General features: G+C 36.3%; 1 protein-coding gene across 8 annotated transcripts in view; it reads right to left on the reverse strand.

The window, feature by feature from the left end:
• Positions 1-20192, reverse strand: part of SYNJ1 (synaptojanin 1) — an 85933-nt gene that overhangs the window by 22052 nt on the left and 43689 nt on the right. For 6 of the 8 annotated variants that reach the window (XM_036850106.1, XM_036850113.1, XM_036850112.1 and 3 more), the window contains exons 13-22: positions 17914-17937; positions 15233-15424; positions 13216-13300; positions 8934-9074; positions 7256-7448; positions 6847-7005; positions 5807-5963; positions 5075-5192; positions 4760-4975; positions 1803-1881 (exon numbers count right to left, since the gene is read on the reverse strand). In XM_036850106.1, coding sequence (XP_036706001.1) covers positions 1803-1881; positions 4760-4975; positions 5075-5192; positions 5807-5963; positions 6847-7005; positions 7256-7448; positions 8934-9074; positions 13216-13300; positions 15233-15424; positions 17914-17937 — 1364 coding nt within the window. The remainder of the gene's footprint in view (positions 1-1802; positions 1882-4759; positions 4976-5074; positions 5193-5806; positions 5964-6846; positions 7006-7255; positions 7449-8933; positions 9075-13215; positions 13301-15232; positions 15425-17913; positions 17938-20192) is intronic. The other 2 variants (XM_036850107.1, XM_036850114.1) reach the window with 1 other exon arrangement.

Genomic DNA, 20192 nt, shown 5'->3' on the forward strand with positions numbered 1-20192 from the left:
AAGAAGGGAGGAAAACACCAAACAAGGCGAATTATCAGGGGAAAGACAAAAGAAATATTCAGAAAGGGAATAAGAGCTGACAAAGAATGCCAAATTGAGAGCCGCTCTTAAATATTTACAGCACCATGGGAGAAGGAAGGACTTTTTAAGATATCAAAGGTAGAACTAAATTTAAAGAGCAGTAATTTCCATATGGTGAAGACACAACAAAGTCATAAGGCAAACTGGGAAGAATATCTGCAGCATATTATGAAAAGGGATTAACATCAAGGGAGCTTCAAAAGATGAATGAATACCCCAGGGGAAAAATGAGCTAAGGTCACAGACAGCTCGCCAGAGAAGTACAAAATGACCAATAAATGAAAAGAGCTAGCAATCAAAATCTTAACACAGAAGTGACATACTACTTCTAGTTTTTCAGACTGTCAAAGTTAAGAAACATCCAACACTGATTAGAATGTTGGATATTAGGTAATCGGAGGCATAATACAACTAGATACATTCCTTCTGAAGAGCAGTTAGCCAACAAGTATCAACATTTAATATGTTAGTATCTTTGTCGTAGCAAATTTACATTTAAGAATTTATCCTAAGGAATAATAGGATAAGCATGCAAAGTTAGAGTGTACACAGGGGTTCCCTGGAATGTTGGTTTTAGTAATTAAAAGTTGGAAATAACCTAGATGTCTATTAATAGGAGTTTGGTTAAATAAATTTATGTATTTATCCACATAATAAAATTAATGCAGTCATTAAAAATGACATATTCGTTCATATAGAAAGATGTCCATGATATCTATATCTCATTTTTGTTAATATATATGTACATGTATATGTAATCCCATTTGTTTTAATATATATATATGCGTATGTGAAGGTTTAGGACCACAAGTGGTCTTTATTATTTCTTCATACTTTTCTGTGTTTCTTAATTTACTTTTGCATGAGTGTATTACTAATGCATTTGGGAAAAACAAGCAAAACCCTACAAAATCTATTTCAAAAGCAATATACACATGGAAATCTTTTTCTCCAAGGAAGTGGAAGTTATGTAACAGAAGAGGAAGCTCAGGTAAATCTTTACCGCATTGCCTGCTGTTGGAGAAATTAGGCCTGGATTTTAGTCCATCCTATCTAGTGACCATATACTTAGATATATAGGATTTGTCTAAAAGCATTCAGAAAAAACTAATAGACAGAGCACTTTACAGGAGTAAAACTATTCCAGGACATTGATGTAAGTTTCCCCCAATCAATGACATTTCAAATTGCAGGTTAGGAATATCTCCACTAATTACAAATTTCTAAAATGCCTCAATGGGATGGATTTGTTATCTATGGGAATTATTTTACCTACGCTTGAAAAAGGGACCTGGGTACCACACTCCAAGCCAATAAAACAAGTTCCTTGGAATAATGAGCACATTCCTCCTTTGTTTTCTTGTAAACAAAGCATTTCCTTCCATTTGCTAGAAATCTTTTCTACTATATAGATGAGCCAGAATATCTATTCCAATTAAAAATTTTAAAGTTTTATATAAGAAAATATAGTAAAATAAAATTTGGTAGTAAACATGTTTTCTTCTTAGTCTATATCAATGATTAACATCTCTAGGGAGGGACCAAAATTATCCTAAATTAGTCTGAAATCTAGTCTAAATGATAAATATTAAAGCACAACACTAGGTCTTTTATCCTCCTGAACTGGAAATCCATTTAGATAATTTGCTGCATGTCTCTAAAAATAAAATCTTCAGACACTTAATTACAGAATGGTTTAGACTCAACAAATGCTACCTTACCTCTTTACCATTCAGGCTCAGAACACTCAAGGCAGAGCTTCCCTCCAAAAATGTAACCCACATTTTATCTTCTACAAATCTTTAAGGAAGGGAAAAACAAACAATAAAAAAAACATAATTAATACCTAAGGTATAACTAGCCCCATGACTAGTCCAATGATTATTGATTAACAAGGGCTTATAGAGGCCAGGAAGTAAAAATGTAAGAGCGAGAGCAGCAGGGCCAGCGGTGACCTGGAGAGGGCACTCTTTCCCTAAAAGCATTCAAATTCAAATTTCTTTCAAATACTCTGTTAATAAAACAGCCTGCCAGAAGAAATGGACCGTTGGACCTCCAATTGTGACCCCTGATAATCCAATCCTTCATCTCATGGACAAGGAGAAAAAGGGCCAGAGGTGAAGTGGCTTGTTCAAAGTGACCCTATGAGAATAAAATACAGGGCTAGGACCCAAGTCTCCTGACCCTGTAGTCCAGTATTATGTATTTTCACTGTCTCAGTGACTTTCCTGAAGCAAATTCCCTTTGACCAAGAAAGAAGACAGGGAGTTGTCACAAAAAAAAAAAAAAAAAAAAAAAAAAAAAAATTGGTATCAGTCAATCAATCAGACTGGCCCCAAGGAGCCTTAGATTATGGTCCTTGTTTTTATTCAATGACAGCCATTTAACTCTCTTGAGACTTCAAAGGCCTGTGCTATAATTCTAAGTTTATAGTTTTGAAATAAGAAATCCCCAAAAGGAAAAATAAAAAGGACACTGGAACAAGCTCTGAAGGAGATGGTCACTGATACGTAATAATGTTATCATGAAAAAAAAAAACAAATTATAACATTATCAGTCTTATTTACAGAAACAATTTTACCAGTTGAACTACTCCCAACTGTATAAATCAAGTTCAGAAATCCTTGCAGATTTTTCAGATGAGAGACAGTAAAACATGTACATGCGTACATACCCACATACACACAAAACATAGGTAAGAGACTCAATTTCTTTGGCATAAAGTTACTAAATTGCAGGATGCTGTCATTTGAAAGACACAGGGACATCATTCCTACCTAAAGACTATGAAGGGGATCTTTTTCAAATCGTTGGCAATGGACCAGATCCGTCCTCCAAAGGTTTTAATCACTATCAAAAGGCTGCATTTACGCTGCACCACTCTCCCCCACGCCAAACCCTATTTGTTCTCTGACAGTGGTACCAAAGTGTTTGTGGCCATGTGGCAGGGCTAATTTCTTGGTCCTATCCTTACCTGGCAATGTGCCCCCTATACATTTTGAACTTTAACAAGAGATTCTGGTTCTGATATCCATGGATTTATGTAGGACCTTTTAGAAGCTATATTTTCTTCCTTTTTTTCACTCACGAGGATAAAAGCTTCTAGACTTTTCCCCCAATTGATATAAGTATCTAAATTTGCCCCATCTACATTTCCAGGGGCTCTCGTACTTACATATAAAGACTTCACTCATTCCCTAATGGTTGCCTCATTCCAGAGCAAAAGGTGATGATCCGTTTAGCCTACCAGTGACAGTAGTCCTGTCCTTGTTTGCTTTCATCGTCTGCTTTTTCTACTCTAACTTGGTTGTCTAAGGTGTAACAACCAGAATATTCCAGGTGAGGAGGCACGGCACGGGTTTATAATGCTAGGATAATGCCTTGTTTTGTTACCAATGCTTTTTCCAATGATAAGAAGCATTTTGGGGAAAGTTTTCAGCTCTAATTTAACACCAAGTTCTTTAGAGACCAGGATAAAGGCAGACAGGTCCTTTTCCTGCATCAGTCTTCCGTCCCTTATGCACACTCTGGGTTCTGTCCAGCCCAGTGCAGTATTTGAACTTGCTCAAGAGGACACTTATCTGCCACTGTGCTGCCCACTCACGCAGTCCGTGTGACGCTCCCGGTGGTTTGGCATTTCTGCGCTTGGCAAAGCTTCCTGTCATCTGGAGATTTCACCATGTACTTGCTAGAGTCTTAAGATCTCTAGACACTTTTTGTTTCATTTTAAACCTCTGGGGTAGATCTTTGTCAAACGATTTCAGGTTAAGTCTAAACACAATTTCCTCTTATTTGCCCATTTACTCTCAGAAAGGAGAGTAAGGTTTCCCAGGCATGCTTCTCACTCCGGAAGAAACTATCCCATCTTCATTCTGTGGAGTATTCTGTTTAGCATCTAGGAAAGCCATTACACACATGCTGATCTTGACTAGATTCCAAACAGGAATTGGGTCTTCCATTTGTCCTCTGCTCTGCCACAGCACCTAATATAGAGATTTGCCCACTAAATAGCTATAAAACATCCCTAAATAAACAGATGAACACCACAGAAAGGAATTTGATAGTACCTCTTCCCTATGGAATTCAATACATGTTATTCAGTCTCTCAAGATTGCTGGGCATTTGGAATAGACCGTTTTTTTAAACCACACAAGAGGCATCTGGTTCTGCAAAAGGCAGATGGTTAAGTCAGTGATGGAAACCAAGACGGGAAAGAATGACTCCTGACTATTCACCTGGCAGGGCTGCTCCTCCACCAGATGGAAATTAAACGACTTAAAATTACAGAAAACATCAAATTTCTTAAACTGAGGGCAGAAAAGTCACTCCGCTTTACTCCTATCACTCCTTAAAAAAATGAAATAGCAATCACATGTTCATTCTTCCGTAGGGCTTACATGTTATAGCGTATAGGAATCTTGACAGAACACATCTAAACATGTACCTATTCTTGTCAATTGTTCATATAAATTTTTACTACTCAACTTTAAACTTTCTAAGTAGCAAGTCCAGTTTCAAAACCTATGAGCTCTTTGAATAATATTTCTATAGTATGATTCGCCTTTAGTTCGGAAATACAAATACTCATATGCTATTCAAATACTAAATAAAGTGATTTCTAACACAGAAAATATTTACAAATCATGAGCTGCTTTTGGACAATAAATATTTTACTTACCTTATGAGTATAACTTCACCAAAATTTGTAAACTGTTGCAGAAGTTCATCAATCAAAGCATCATCGAAAAAATTATTTTCTGGTAGAGAACTTTTGATTGAGACCAACACCGTACCATCTGGTGGACCCTGAACGGCAATTACTTCTTTATAAATGCTTTGCCTCTCTTCAGCTTCCACTTCAAATATATCGATATCAATCAGGGCAACGACAGGCCTTAGGCATAAAGGAAGGAAGATGTGTTAGGAACGTTTAAGGAAGGATGCATTTCAAATAAATTTCAAGCACGATTAGGAATACAGAGACTGTTTAAACCTATGGTCAGAAGTCTTCAGCTCGGCCCTTCCGTAGTGCAGCAAAGTGCCAGGAGTCCACGTGTAGAGGATTTTGCTTCCATCTTGAAAACTAGCATTTAGGAGATCTAAATCTTCAGCTGCAGTCAGAATAAAACAAAACATAAGAGAAGCCACCTGAGCACGACCGATCATGTGGAGCTCCTTCATTTCACTGGCTTCAGTTGTCTGAGGCTGCGAAGCCAGACACACTTGCTAACAGGCAGGAAGCCTAGACACCGTTAAGTTAAAAAGGTTTCTTGGTGAGGTTATCATGTTATGCTTTACTTAGTTAAAATTAAGATGAGCCTTTACTCTGAGGCTACTTAAAGGCCTGTGACCAGATAGTGTTTCAAAAATAATCGAACAGACAAGTAGCAGTTCAAAATATCTGCAAACCACTTGAGTTATTCAAATTAGAAATCTTAATTAGCATTCAGTTGACAATTCCGTAAAAATGTTTCCCTGCTTCTCTTTGTATGACACTACATCACTGAAAGAAAATAGATTGAAAAATTAAAGTATTACAAGCAGGTCTGAGAATTTTTTTTAAGTTTTATATTTAAATTGAATTTATTTTATTCTAGATAACCTGTGTTGAAAAAAAAAAAGTAGTCCTCCTCGCCTTATTTGATATTTATATCATCCCCTTCTTCCTTGTAAAATTTGCACTAGCTCATTTAAATGAAGAAGTCCATTTCCCAACTTTCCCAACCTGATCTATCAAAAGGCCATTTCCTTCTTCTCCAGAGGACACGGTCTGTCCATGCAGGGGTGCGGCACTTTTCACTGGTGTCGTAGTCATCAGAAAACAAATCATATTTATATGTTGGAGCAAAGGTTACTTTTCCTTCTAAAAATCCTCTAAAAATCTAAAATAAACATACATAAAGTAAGTTATTCGAAAAGGCAAAAACGTTCTGTTTTCATTCAGGCAGCCATGCATTAAATGTCTATTATGCGCTGGAGACTCATGAAATCTATGTGCCTCTGATGAACACTTCTAACTGAATGGAACAGAGCTTAAGAAAAAATAACCCAAGACGTGGGCTTTATCATGCCACTTGCTTGACATTTGATTAAGCAAAGTACAAAAACGTGAACAATGGAATTCCACCAGACTTTTGAGCTACATGACACATTTAGAACTGTATGGGATTTTGGAAATCAAATAGTTTGATGTCTTATTCTCAAATGAGGAATTGGGGCCTAAGAAGGTTACATGGTATCCATCAGAATTTAAGTCTGATGACCAGAAAGATACCATATCAAGTGCCTTCAATCACCTCTTCTTAAAAAAATTTTTTCTAAATAAATTCTTCCAACTTTTGTGGTCACAAGTTTTTAGAATTAAGTCTCAAAAAGGCAGATGATATGAGAAACAACAACATCAAAATAAAGCAATCTTAAAGCCATAGGATCTTAAAGCCAAAAAGCTCTAGCCCTGACAAGTAAGATTCTAAATTCAGTATTACTGAAAGAAAAAATGCATATTCTTCTACTTGAAAGTGAATCTATGGAGACACAATGTATTTTTCCTCCTGTAAATTATTATGAGTTTTCATTTCCTTTTCTTTTTTTAAAAGAGAAGGCAATTTTCTATCTGTTAAACTACAGATATATATTTACTAAGTATAAAGAGACTCCAAGAGGTTAAAAAAAAAAAAAAAAAAAAAGTAACACTTTAAGGAGAGTATGTTTTCATAATCAAAGGTCCCCTTCTTCCCAATGCAAGTATCTTAAGTATGTATCTACCTGTCCAGCATTTTTCTGGTTGATAAGCTGATCTCCTGCTATAAGAGAATCCCAATTTTGCTGTCTTATGAGCTCTTTCACTTCTTCATTAGGAAGATCGATTCGGTAGTTGAAATCACCACACCAAAATACGTAGTCATGGGAGAACAGCATCCTTCCCTGGAAGCAAAGAGAGAGAATTTTGAACAATCAATTAAAAAAATGTTTTACAACTTTTTCTTTGCCTCACCCCTGCCATGCCCAATTTATTTAACCCCACAGTAATTACACATGAAGTACCTAATATTTAGGTGAACACTGCTGACATTTCTAGGAACTATCTTAAATTTTCAAAAACTGATATAGAATTTGGGGTAAACTGAAACACATTTCAAAGCTTCCTCTTCAAAAACAAGCAGCAAGAATTTACCATTGGAAAACTCAACTTCCGTGCTATTTCCACAAAATCTTCATTTCGTTCTTTGACTTGCGATTGTCCTGCAGCAAAGTGGCTGCAGACGAAGCAGAGGCTTGTGGTGTGGAACAGCATTCGTATTGCGACCGCTCCCTTATTTCCAGTTGCACCTCCCATTCCAGTCTTCACAGTATCAACTGCAACATCCCTTTAAAAGGAAGAATTCTAAATCAAAGATCAGAAATTCCAATAGTTCCATGTGCATAAGAAAATAGGAATGCCTGTTACATAATTATAACATTACACATTGTGGGGCACTTAGAGGGCAAGCCTGTGAAAGAGTACAGTGAAACTATTAGTGATTCTTTACTCAAGAACACATTTAAATAGAGTTACCATATGATCCAGGGATCCCACTCCTGGGCATATATTGGGAGAAAACTATAATTCTAAAAGACACATGCACCCCAATGTTCATTGCAGCACTATTTACAATAGTCAAGATATGGAAGCAACCTAAATGTCCATCCACAGATGAATGGATAAAGAAGATGTGGTACAGGGACTTCCCTGGTGGCGCAGTGGTTAAGAATCCGCCTGCCAATGCAGGGGACACGGGTTCGAGACCTGGTCCAGGAAGATCTCACATGCCGCAGAGCAACTAAGCCTGTATGCCACAACTACTGAGCCTGCGTGCCACAACTACTGAAGCCCATGCACCTGTGCTCCGCAACAAGAGAAGCCACCACAATGAGAAGCCCGTGCACCGCAACAAAGACCCAATGCAGCCATAAATAAATAAATAAATAAATAAATAAATTTTAAATAAATAAATTTAAATCTTCAGAAAAGTTTTAAAAAAAAGAGTAAGTACTACTTTATAAACAAAAAAAAAAAAAGAAAAGAAGATGTGGTATATATGTATACAATGGAATACTACTCAGCCACAAAAAAGAATGAAATAATGCCATTTGCGGCAACATGAATAGACCTAGAGATTGTCATACTAAGTGAAAGAAGTCAGAGAAAGACAAATACCATATCACTTATAAGCAAATGAACTTATTTACAAAACAGAAATAGACCCACAGACACAGAACACAAATTTATGGTCACCAAAGGAGAAGGGGGGTAGTGGGAGGGATAAATTAAGAGTCTGGGATTAACATATACACACTACTATATATAAAATAAATAACTAATAAGGGCCTAGTGTATAGCACAGGGAGCTCTACTCAATACTCTGTAATGGCCTATATGGGAAAAGAAGCTAAAAAAGAGTGGATATATGTATATATGTATAACTGATTCACTTTTCTGTACACCTGAAACTAACACAACATTGCAAATTATACCCCAATAAAAATTTTTTTTAATAATAAAATAAAATAAAACATAACCAACAAGGACCTACTGTATAGTACAGGAGACTATACTCAATATTTTATAACAACCTATTAGGGAAAAGAATCTGTAAAAGAATAGATATATATACAAATGTATAACTGAATCACTTTACTGTACACCTGAAACTAACACAACATTGTAAATCAACTATATTTCAATTAAAAAAAAAAAGCACATTTAAAAACAAGAACCATGAACAAGTGTTTCTCTGAAGCCACAAACACGCCAGGCCTTTTTATTATCTGATGTTAGGAAGTAGCCTTAGGAGAGAGATCTGTTTACTGACCTGATGAACGGAGCATGCTGTGGTCTGATAAAAACAAATAGACAGACGCCCACCAACTGCTCGGAGGCTAGCAGCACATACTTGTTGTCTCTGGAGATGGTCTTCTGAAGTTCCACGGCCCAGAGCTTCTGATTTGTTGTGCTACCAGAAAATATTAAAAAGGGAATCTTCAAAAAGATGGTGACAGTAATATAGCCTGTTTTATAAGACAGTTGTCAATTATACCTTTATATGCCCACATTTAATAAAACTATGACATCACGAAATCCACACCAACAGTGAAGTCTTTATGCAGGCTGGGCTTTTTTGTTTGTTTCCTTTAAAAAGGAAAACCCAAAATTTAGCCAAAAGAACGCCCACACTTCAAAGTCTATCCTATTACTCCCTTACAAAGAAAATATGAGCTTACTGATTAAATGAGTGCTCACCATGTGAGTAATCTCAAGCTTGTACACTTTATTTTTTCCTTAGTATTCACTGGGATAACAGAGAAGAACATGCTTCCAGATACATTCCCCGCCACCTTTTCTTATTTTTATGGGTTATAATATCTTTAAAAAAACTTATTATGGAAAATTTTAAACATCCACAAAAAAGAGATAATCATAAAATAAACCACCATATACCCATTATCCAGCTTCAACAATTATCAACATTTTGCCAATCATTCTTCTTCCATACCCCCTCCCCTTTTTTTAAACCTGGAATATTTTAACCCAAATCTGAGACATAGGCCATTTCACCCAGAAACACTTTGGTATGCACCTCTAATGCAACAGGACATTTTCATTTTTGCGTAGTCACAATGCTGTTATCACACTCAAATATTAACGATTCCTTAATATCATCTAATACTCAGTTCATATTTAAATTTCCCTAATTATCTAAAAAAAACTCTTCTTACAGTTGGTTTCTTTAAAACAGGGTCCAAATAAGGTCCACACATTGCATTTGCTTGTCTCTTAATCTCTATTAATCTTTAGCAGTCTCTCAGCTCACCCGACCCTCTTTTTAACGCTATTGATTTTTTAAGAAGCTGGGCTATTTGTCTGTAAAATGTTTAACAGTCTGGATTTGTCTGATGTGTCTTCATGGTACCTTGTCCCTCTGTCAGGTTTGTTTTAAACTGGTTACTCTAGAAGCTTGATTGAGAAACATTCAATTTTATTGATTTGTTTTGGCAAAAATAACCTCACAGGTGGTATAGTCACCCTTGCATCATAGCAGGAACTAATCTCTGTGATATTACACCTGATAGGCTGTTAGGACCGTGACAATTGACTCGTTGTAATAAAAAGTTCCTCCACTGATCCTTCTTCTAAGGTTTTAACATCGACTGATGATCATTGCCTAGATCCATTATTTCATTAGGGGTTACAACATGTTGGCTTCATAATTTCAGCATTGCATGGGCATTTGTAATAAGTTGGAATTCTTCTATAAACAACTTCTCTCTTATCAACTATTCAGTTACTCTGAAACACAGTTTGTATAAAGAAGGTAGCAAAAATGCTGGAGTCTTTCTCTTTATACATTTTCAGAGTATTGAGTTTGTGCCCAAGAACCTCCAATGGCGAGCAAAAACAGTCTTCTCGTAGTTCCAGGTCATACAAACGATAAACGGTAAGCCAGAATACGACCTCACATCCACACATCTAATCTATCTAACACTATGCCATACTGCCTCCAAAATACAAATTCAGAGCACGGATTCCCTACTAACCCCACCACTAAGACTTGGATTCTGAAAACAGAACGACAGCTTTCATCCCTTTCTTCAGCTCTCTCAATGAACCCTGATCACTCCATTCCAAACCACACACACCTCCCCACCTCCACATGCCCGATCCCCTGACCTCTATCTATCTACTTTCGGTTGCCCTTACCGTCTTCTAACATGCTATATAACTTACTTATTCGAGTTGTTTATTGTCTGTCTCCTCCACTAGAAAAGAAGGTCCACACAGGTAGGGATATTTGTCTGTTTTATTCATTGATGTATCTTTAGCACTTAGGGTAGGTGCTCTGTAGATATTGGTTAAATATATGAATGAATAATCACCATTTTCATTAAAGAATAATTTGATTAATCTCTACTTAGACCAACAACTGAACAATGTGTTTGGTACTGGGAGCCCTAAGAATATGTTCTAAGACCTGAATCTGTATTTTCAGGGAAGAGTCAAACAGCAAAATGAATGAAGTCGGAATTCTTCTCTACTTCCCTGTATAAACTGTTGTTCACTTTAGCTAAGAAGAAAGTTGTCATTTTCAAGACTGATGACTATACCATACTATTTCAGCCCATAATTTTATTCTGAAAATCTTTTTTAAAAAGTCACAAAAGAGGACTTTCCTGGGGGCACAGTGGGTTAAGAATCCGCCTGCCAATGCAGGGGACACGGGTTCGAGCCCTGGTCTGGGAAGATCCCACATGCCGTGGAGCAACTAGGCCCGTGCACCACAACTACTGAGACTGCGCTCTATAGCCCGCGAGCCACAACTACTGAAGCCTGCACGCCTAGAGCCCGTGCTCCGCAACAAGAGAAGCCACCGTGATGAGAAGCCCACGCACCGCAACAAAGAGTAGCCCCCGCTCGCCGCAACTAGAGGAAAGCCCGTGCTCAGCAACAAAGACCCAACGCAGCCAAAAATAAAATAAATAAATAAAGTTAAAAAAAGAAAAAGATTCTTTAAAAAAAAAAAAAAGTCACAAAAGATGGGCAACTACTCAACTTTTAAAGCAAGCATCATTTCTTAAAATACAACACTTAAGCTTTCAATTTCACTAAAATAATCTGTATTTGTAATAACACTTCAGAACATCAGTTCTCTGCTTGGTCGGGGAACATCCCTGGGGATCCCTAAAACCCATGAGGTCGAAACTGTCTCCCTACTATCGCTAAGAGATTGTCTTTTTCACTGTATTGACATTTGCATGATGGTGCAAAAACAATAAGTAGAAGTGCTGATGTCTTAGCAGGAATCCAGGCACCAAACTGTACTAGTATTCCTTATAATCTTTACCCCCATGAGCTCACAGTTTAAAAAAATGCCATTTCACCTAAGAATATCCTGATGAAGCAGTAAACATTATTAATTCTGTCAAAGCTCAATCCTTGAGTCCCATCTTTATAGTATTCTGTGTGATGAATGGGCAATACACATCAAGCACTTCTGCTGCATACTGAATGCATACACCATGGTTGTTTCAGAGAAAAGCACCTGATAGTTTCAGTTCAGAGTTGAAATGCCCCTTTTTTCATAGAATATAAGAAAGAACGAGTGACAGACTATGGTTATTCAGATTTAGATTATTTGGCAAACAGTTTTTCAGCCAAGTCTGTGTTTTCAAGGGAAAAAAAACGAGCATCTCTTTCCAATGATAAAATTTATGTTTTCAAGCAAAAATGAGAATCTTGATAAACCTGTATCTGCTACTCTGATCTTGACAGCTTCCACATACTTGAAGAATTTGCTGATGAGTGATGAAATTAACCAATATAATGTTTAATATTGTATAATGAAATGTGTCAAAATTTGGAAGATCTACATAACTCAGTGAACTAATATGTTCCAAATGACCAACACATGATGTTTCAAAATCATGCAAGGGTAAAAGATAGACCAATGTTTTAATATAATTGAGCACAAAAAGGTCATCGCTATGGTTTCAGATTCCACACTGCAACTAACCTTAGGGAAACTATTTGTTAAGTGGTATCAGAGAAGAAATGATCTGAAAAGGCTATTAAGATATTTTGGTTTCCAGCTACATATTTATGTGATGTTCTTCATATAATTCAACCAAAACAACATATTGCAACAGACTAATGCAGAAGTAGATGTGAGAATACAGCCGTCTTAAGCCAGATTCTAAAGACATTTGCAAAACTATCAATGCCATCCTTCTCAGTAAATTTTTGTTTTGGAAAATAGCTACTTTTCAGGAAGAAAATGTGTTATTTATGTTAACACATAATGAGTTTATTATCATTCTTATTTTAAAATGAATTAAATGTTTTAAATTTTTCATTTTTAATTTCTAATGTGATACAAAGCAAGAGATAAAACTCACATAAATAAAAGTTCTTTAAGATTTTCAATATATTTAAGAGTGTAGAAAGACCTGAAACCAAAAAGTTTGAGAACTGCTATTTTATAGTTTAAAAAGCATCTTCACATATATTCTCTCAATCTATCCTTGTAACAAGTACTTAGTTATCTGCTCCCCATGTCCATCAACTAGAAAGTTTCCCTGTGTGTTACCTGGCTGGCTTACCTTGCATTCACAATGTTTCCAGCATTCAACTCTACCATTTCCTCAAAACCAATGGCAAATATATCAGTTGGTTTACTTCTTTTATCTACAATGAAGCATCCAGGAGAGACTTTTATGAGATGGCCTTAGTTAGATGGCAACTCCCCTTACCCCCTCAACACAAATAAGATCAACGTCAGACCTCATAAAAGTCCATTTTTGTGTTTCAAGTTTAACCAAATTCAAATTAAAGGCAAAACCCCCTGAGGGGGACAAAATTACATTCCATTTAGTTTCTATTTAGGTGATCTAAGTTTGCCTATCTAAGACTGTTATTCTTGAAGATCCTTAAGTCCTTTCAGAAATCATTTTGAAAGAATTCTTGCTAAAGTTTGTACCATGGAGAGCAGAGAAACAAGCCGCTTCTCAAAGGCTAAAGTGACTCAAAATGGAGAGGGAAAGAAATTTTTCAGAAAGGGTACAAATAATAAAGTGGTTGAGTAACAGTCTCAAATTAGAGGGAACAGTTGAGAGGGATTTTTTACACTTAAATTTGAAGATTCCTAAGTGGAAGCAGTCTAGGAAAATGAGAAGAGTCAGGGGCTCAGACTAACCCCTCTGTTCTAGCCATTAGCTCTCTCATAGCTGACAAGACCAAAAGAGAACAGAGCTGCTTTAGATAAGCAACCCCAGGGTACTTTGGGTGTCCCAAGCATTCAGAAATGAGGATAAATAGCTAGAGAAAGAACTTATAAATACTATGAACAAATACTGAGAAAAAAAAAATTTATTGACTGCTATTATGTGCAAGCCTTATAGACAAATCTTCTCATTAACTACACAAACACCTTATGAGACAGATTATATTTGCCTTTTATTTAAAGACAGGAAACTGAAGCTTTGGAGAACCTAAGCAACTTGCCCAAGTTCACAAATAAAATGCAGTGGCCCAACTGTGGAACCAAACTGCCTGAGTTCAAATCCTGGCTGTGTCACTACTAGCTGAATGACCTTGGGCAGGTCACTTCTCTTACTGTGTCTCAGTTTCTCATCTGTGAAATTGGAATAATAATAGTGACGGTGTATTAGGTCTGTTATAAGGATTAAATGAATAGATGTAAAGTAGTTAGAATTGTAGTATTAGCTGTTATTTTATTATTGTTATTATTACTACTACAACAACAGTTTCAAGTTAGGTTCAATGTAAATGAAAAGGGGCACTTTAATAAAAGTTTACGAAAAAAAAAAAAAGTTTAGGGAAATTCCCAGGGTTTAAGGTGTGCCTGATTAAAGACAACTAAAAAAGGAAAATCTGCATCTCACAGTATTTCCTATGTACATCACCTTCATAAATAACACTTGGTAAATGTGTACCATTTGAAAAAGGAATTAAAGTTGACTAGAACAAAGAAGGCCTCAAATCCATGATTCTAGTTAAAATCTTAATACAAGCATCCTCAGCTTAATGTTTGGTTCTGGCTATTAAGAGCTTGGTGGCAGAGTACCCAACTGGATGACAAGTCTTTACAAGGATGAAATCAGTGCTGGTTAGTATAAAGGGCCAACGAACGTCAAAACAAGTCTTGTAAAACTGCTCATGATCCACCCTATTTCTTATCTTGGCAAATAAAGGACTGTATTTGAAAAATAGAACATATTAAATTTGAAAAATTATCAATCATAAAATAAGCTTGCTTTGTATCAGTCTAAAGAATAAAAACGGAACTAGTTTTTCTTATACGTGTAGTTACCTTAAAGATATCAATTTATGTATGGATCCAATTTCCTGAGACTCAAATAACAAAGAAAAGGATTTTTTATTTTACCATGTTTTCTTATGAAGTAGTAGATAAAGGTCTAGGAATACAAAAGACCTAAGATTTGAACAGATTTGATCTATAAGAATGTTGGTCTTCAAATGTATAAATCCCAGTTTCTTTTAAAAGGTAACGCATACTGTGAAGTGCCACATTTGTTTTCTGGATTAATAAATCACAGTCAGGGTTAATTAATTAAATCTGTATTATAAAAAGCCAACCTTGAAACTCCTGGATGCCAGCTAACTTGGGTGCATCGAGAAGCCAGTCAGTGAGGGTCTGATTCTTAAAAGCTATGCTGCGAAACTGCTTCCCGCCATTCACGTTCCAGGTGCCCACACATACTCGAATTTTCTTGGGCTTTGAATACTTGTAGAAATTCTCACACATGCTCTTTAAAACTTTAGAAGATGCTAATCGAGAACAAAACACAACAGAATTTTGGCTGCATTTAACCATTTACAAAAAAAAAAAATTGATTTTCATGACTGAGAAATGATGGCTGGAAAGTACAATTACCATCGTCAGCACAAAGAAGCATCAGATACATGCATAAGCACAAAAAAGACAGCCTTGAACACAGAGCCCAGCACAATACAATTAACCAACACAACTTTTAAAAAATCATACATTAAGTACAATAGCCCAAGTAAAAAAACTATTACAAAATTAATGCAGCAACAAAAAACATGCAGAACAAACAGTTCTGTTTCACTGAAATGGTACACTATTTTATGAAATACAAAAGCAGAGACTGCACATTTTTAGGAATATAGCAACTGACTTTCATACAGCTTTCATTCGGAGGCTAGTAAAAATATGTTATTTCTCCCCAAACAAAAACATTCAAGAACCATTACATTTAGGATTCTAGATACTGACAGGTGGTTTGATGAATAATGGCTCCCTGACAAAAACACAAATCATGGACACTAATGAGAGGATGGAGATGAAGCCATGACTAAACGCCCCCCAGCTCAGAGGAGACACCAAGTCCTTACAAACATTCTGCAAGGCCCCAAACAACCTGCCCCGCCTTTCTGCCCTCACCTGCCACCCCATCCCTGTTCTCTCACTGCTCAGCCACTGGACCCTCGCAAGAACGGAAGCTCCACGAGGGCAGAAATGTTGGTCTAATATCCCTAGTGACTAGAAGAGCGCCTGGTACATAGTAAGTGCTCAGTAAGTAATGGTTAAATGAATAAATGTTCAATATATTTTGAATCCTCAATCCTTTCCCCGCCTATTTTTTTGACTTCCGCCTATCCTTCTTCCTCCTAAACCATGCTTCATTTAGGTTAAGTCAAATCCTTGGCACTTAAATTAACAGAGCCTTAACAGGACTTCAGTCTAAAGACAGAGAATATGCCCTTAATGGGCGGTTAACTGGCAAGAGGAAAGGGAAATCACAATGGTGCTCACCTTTCACCACAGGATCTTATTTTATTATGATATTAATTATTATTGTTGTATTCCAAGGTACATACAGCAAGCAGTCTTGTGAGAGAACGAGTGAAAGAGGCAAATAACTTTTTCGGATTAGAGTGAAAATAGTTTGACCTGTGAATCCCATGAAAGGACTGCTGATTTAGATGACAAGCACGTCCCCACTGTTCCCAGGGGTAGACGTGCACATTGCTAGCCCTCTTGCTATTTGATTTGATTACTCATATAGAGGTGTCCGGTGATAATGAAAGCAGATTGTTTGTTCTGGCCTGTTGGTATGGTTAACTGAAAGCCTGCTGAACCTGGATAAAGAATAATTCTCTATTACTACAGATTATCACTGGTCTAATTGAAGTCATTGCCATTGTTACTGCTATGAAAACAGCTTCTACAATCCTTTCTACATCAAAACCCAAGTTCTATAATGATTTAACAGCTTAAAATATCCAGCAAGACAAATAATGAATTGTGTGAACAAAAACATGTTGCCACGTTGGGTGAGCTACTAAAGTCTGTTTACAAATGGAATAAAAAGTTTACAAAAAATTCCTAGTTTATTCTTAACTGGTTGGCACCTTAATGTGCAGAAAGAAATGAGTCTATGTTCAAACAGATGTCCATCCCTAAATACCATACCATTTCAGAAAATGGATATCATGACATAACTCAAAAATATATCCAAGTGCTCTCTTCCTCCATCCTTCTCAAAAAAATTGCCAATAGTTTCTCAAAACACTCAGAACAATAACTAAGTGAAACAAATCTTAAGGGATATCAAATCTTAAGTGAAAGTCTTTTTCAGCTAAATTTCTGGCAAGAGTTTAGCTTTTGCTCATTTCGCCACAGATTCAAGTTTAAAGACAAGATCATAAACCTTGTCCACAGAATGAAGGCGTGAGATTCCTAAGAATAGGAAAGGCAAGAAAAATAACGACCTTTAGGTCTCACACACTTAACTCTTCTAAGTTTGTTAGCAATCTTAATGCTTTTTAAAAGATTTCAGATCATATTTTAGTACACTAAATGCCTTTTAAAATATTATGTGTGAGAAGCACCGTTGAGTAGTCATAAATATCACAGTACTCGGGCATTAATCCAAAAGAGTCACACCTGGGTTTTGTCCAGTAGCCTATAAAGAGTAAGATATAACACTAATAATGTTTGTTCAATGAAATATAAAAGTAAAATTAAAACTAGATGACCTCTATTTAATTGGAATTAAGCATTTGCTACAGGAATACAAAGAGCAGTGCATATTTCCTTCTAAATGAAATACTTAGTTTTCTCAAACTTAAAATTTTTTTCTCAGATTAAAACAAGGTATCAATTTATCATGTTAGATTCAGAGGGCAAAATAAAGTTTCCATTTATTTGCGGCTTTATTTATATACAACATCAACTTTTTAAAAAAATAGAGAAGTTGCTTTTATTTACAGATTGATTTTCTATACTGTACCTGACTGTAATGTCTGTTCAGAAACTATGGATGCATCAAGAAGAAAACAAAGAATCATTAGTAAAACAGCAAGTTACAGCTGAAGTCTAGAATGTTATGACAAAACATTCTCAGACGGCCTCATTTCTTTCTTTTGATTTAGTTTGATGAGTCAATTTTTTTCTGATGGCTGTAGGACACCAAAGATAAAAATAAATGACAATGACTGATGCAAACCTTCTGCATCTAAGAAAAATCCTATGGGGACTCAGTGATGTCCAGAGTTTCACAATCAGAAGGTTGTAGCTTTCCAGGCTACTCCCATACGTAAGTCTATGTGTGTCCACGTGCATATGCTTGTGAGGGAGAATATGAACCTGAAAACCTAAGAGGCTGGAGGACTTTGAAATACTGAAGATACTGCCCTAACATACACCTTGTAGTATTCCTTCTGGGACTCACCAGTTGATAAGTACAATCAGTTCAGTTATAACAAAACATGTACATTCCAGCAAAATCACCATGCTAGGCAAAATGGTGCAAATTCCCACAGGCACAGGGCTTATGGCAAAAATGGGGTTCGGGCACAACATTCAAACACTTCGTCAATGACGTGCCAAGAAAGATAGGAACCTAATATAAAAACGGTAGCAGAACTTTACGCATGTTAAATGGTTAAGGAATGTACGAATACGTCTAAAATATGGCACTTCATTTTGACAAAGACCTGAGGTTTCCTCATAGAAATGCGCAGCAGGAGGCCTGTGCTTGTGAGTAATTGTGAATCCTGGGAGGAGGGGTCTCTGCAATTGGACGGTAAGTTGTAACACCAGATATGGATGGATCTGGCTCATCATACGTCTGGTGAACGGAGGGAGAGAGATGTCTCAGGTGTACGCACATGTGTATGTGTGTTGTGTATATTTCTACCCAACTCAGTTCTGCTGGGTGCAGCTTTCTGCATTTCCCTAGCATTACTACCAGTGAAATCATGCATAAACTACTGCAGAATTGGCATTATACTCAAAATGTCCCCTGATATAGCATCCATGTTGGAACAAAATTCCCATTCTCAGAATAAGCATTAGAGCAGAACTGACTGTACTTTTTTTAAGGGTATATTTTTCATATAGTAAAATGTGCAGGAAACCAAAAAAACTGATGATCAAGTCTGGGAATTACTCAGGTCCCTCACTTCTCTTTCCTTCAATGGCTTACTTTCAGTTGTTGCTGATAAATGCCTCCGTATCAAAGTAGGCACAGGTGGAAAGAGGTGATAAGACGCAAATCAGTCAGCGCCTACTGCTGGAAGCCAGGAAGAAAGCCTGACGTTAAAAGCAGTAGCTAAGATCAGATTCTGGTTTTCAGAGCTTTAGTAGACTTCAGTCCCCAGCCTACTCACAGATCCCTGAGGAGCTGACTGTAATTAACTACCTTCAGCACCATGCAGAATTCTGAAAGAATCCATGATAACGTACTTGACCAAGTAATGATCCAAGAGTACATTATTTGATGAAGAACAATTTCTCCTACTTGAACAGGGAAAATTGAAAGATTTGGTTTGGGGGGGGGTGGGTAACAGAAGAAATAAAAATGTTCAGAGTGCTACAGTGTTAAAATAGAAAAAAATATGAAATTAAGGAAGTCTATTAAGTTCTACAATGTATATTGAGTTTTCCCACGATACTGCTTAATATACGCTCACTGATATGAGCTCAAATTCTTTTGATTTTAATGAAAGACACAGTGAAAGATAAACAGCCATTCTGAAAGCCATATATTTATGTCAAATATTAAAATTGGGAATGATAGTGTCCAATAATAAGCAACGTTTTAAAATTATTAATATGATTTAATGCTCATTCAAACAATAGCATTTCAAAGGTAGGACCAAGTTATAGAAACTTTTGGGGTGGTGATTAGCAAAATAACTAACAAAGGTATTGTTTTTTTCAATAAAGCAATGTTTTCTACTTAACTATTGAATACTCTACTGAAAGTACTAGCTGAATATTTTATGAATTCCTGCCTTATATAAAGTTAGCAATACTTAAACCATTTCCCTCCTCAATCATAATCTATAAAAGAAAACATGCATGGGCCTCAGTTTTAGCTTAATAATTCCACTAATGATATAGACATTTTAGGAGAGATAAACTTCCTTTGGAGAATGCAATTTTAGAAAATTACATGGATAGAAATTCCTTCCAAAACTATTTTAATCAACTCAAGCTAAAAAGTATTTATGTAAATAAGTTTACATTCACCTCTTGGACTTTTAGAAGGAATATAAACAATAT

This window comes from Balaenoptera musculus, chromosome 4 (assembly GCF_009873245.2).
Source record: "Balaenoptera musculus isolate JJ_BM4_2016_0621 chromosome 4, mBalMus1.pri.v3, whole genome shotgun sequence".
NCBI lineage: Eukaryota > Metazoa > Chordata > Mammalia > Artiodactyla > Balaenopteridae > Balaenoptera > Balaenoptera musculus.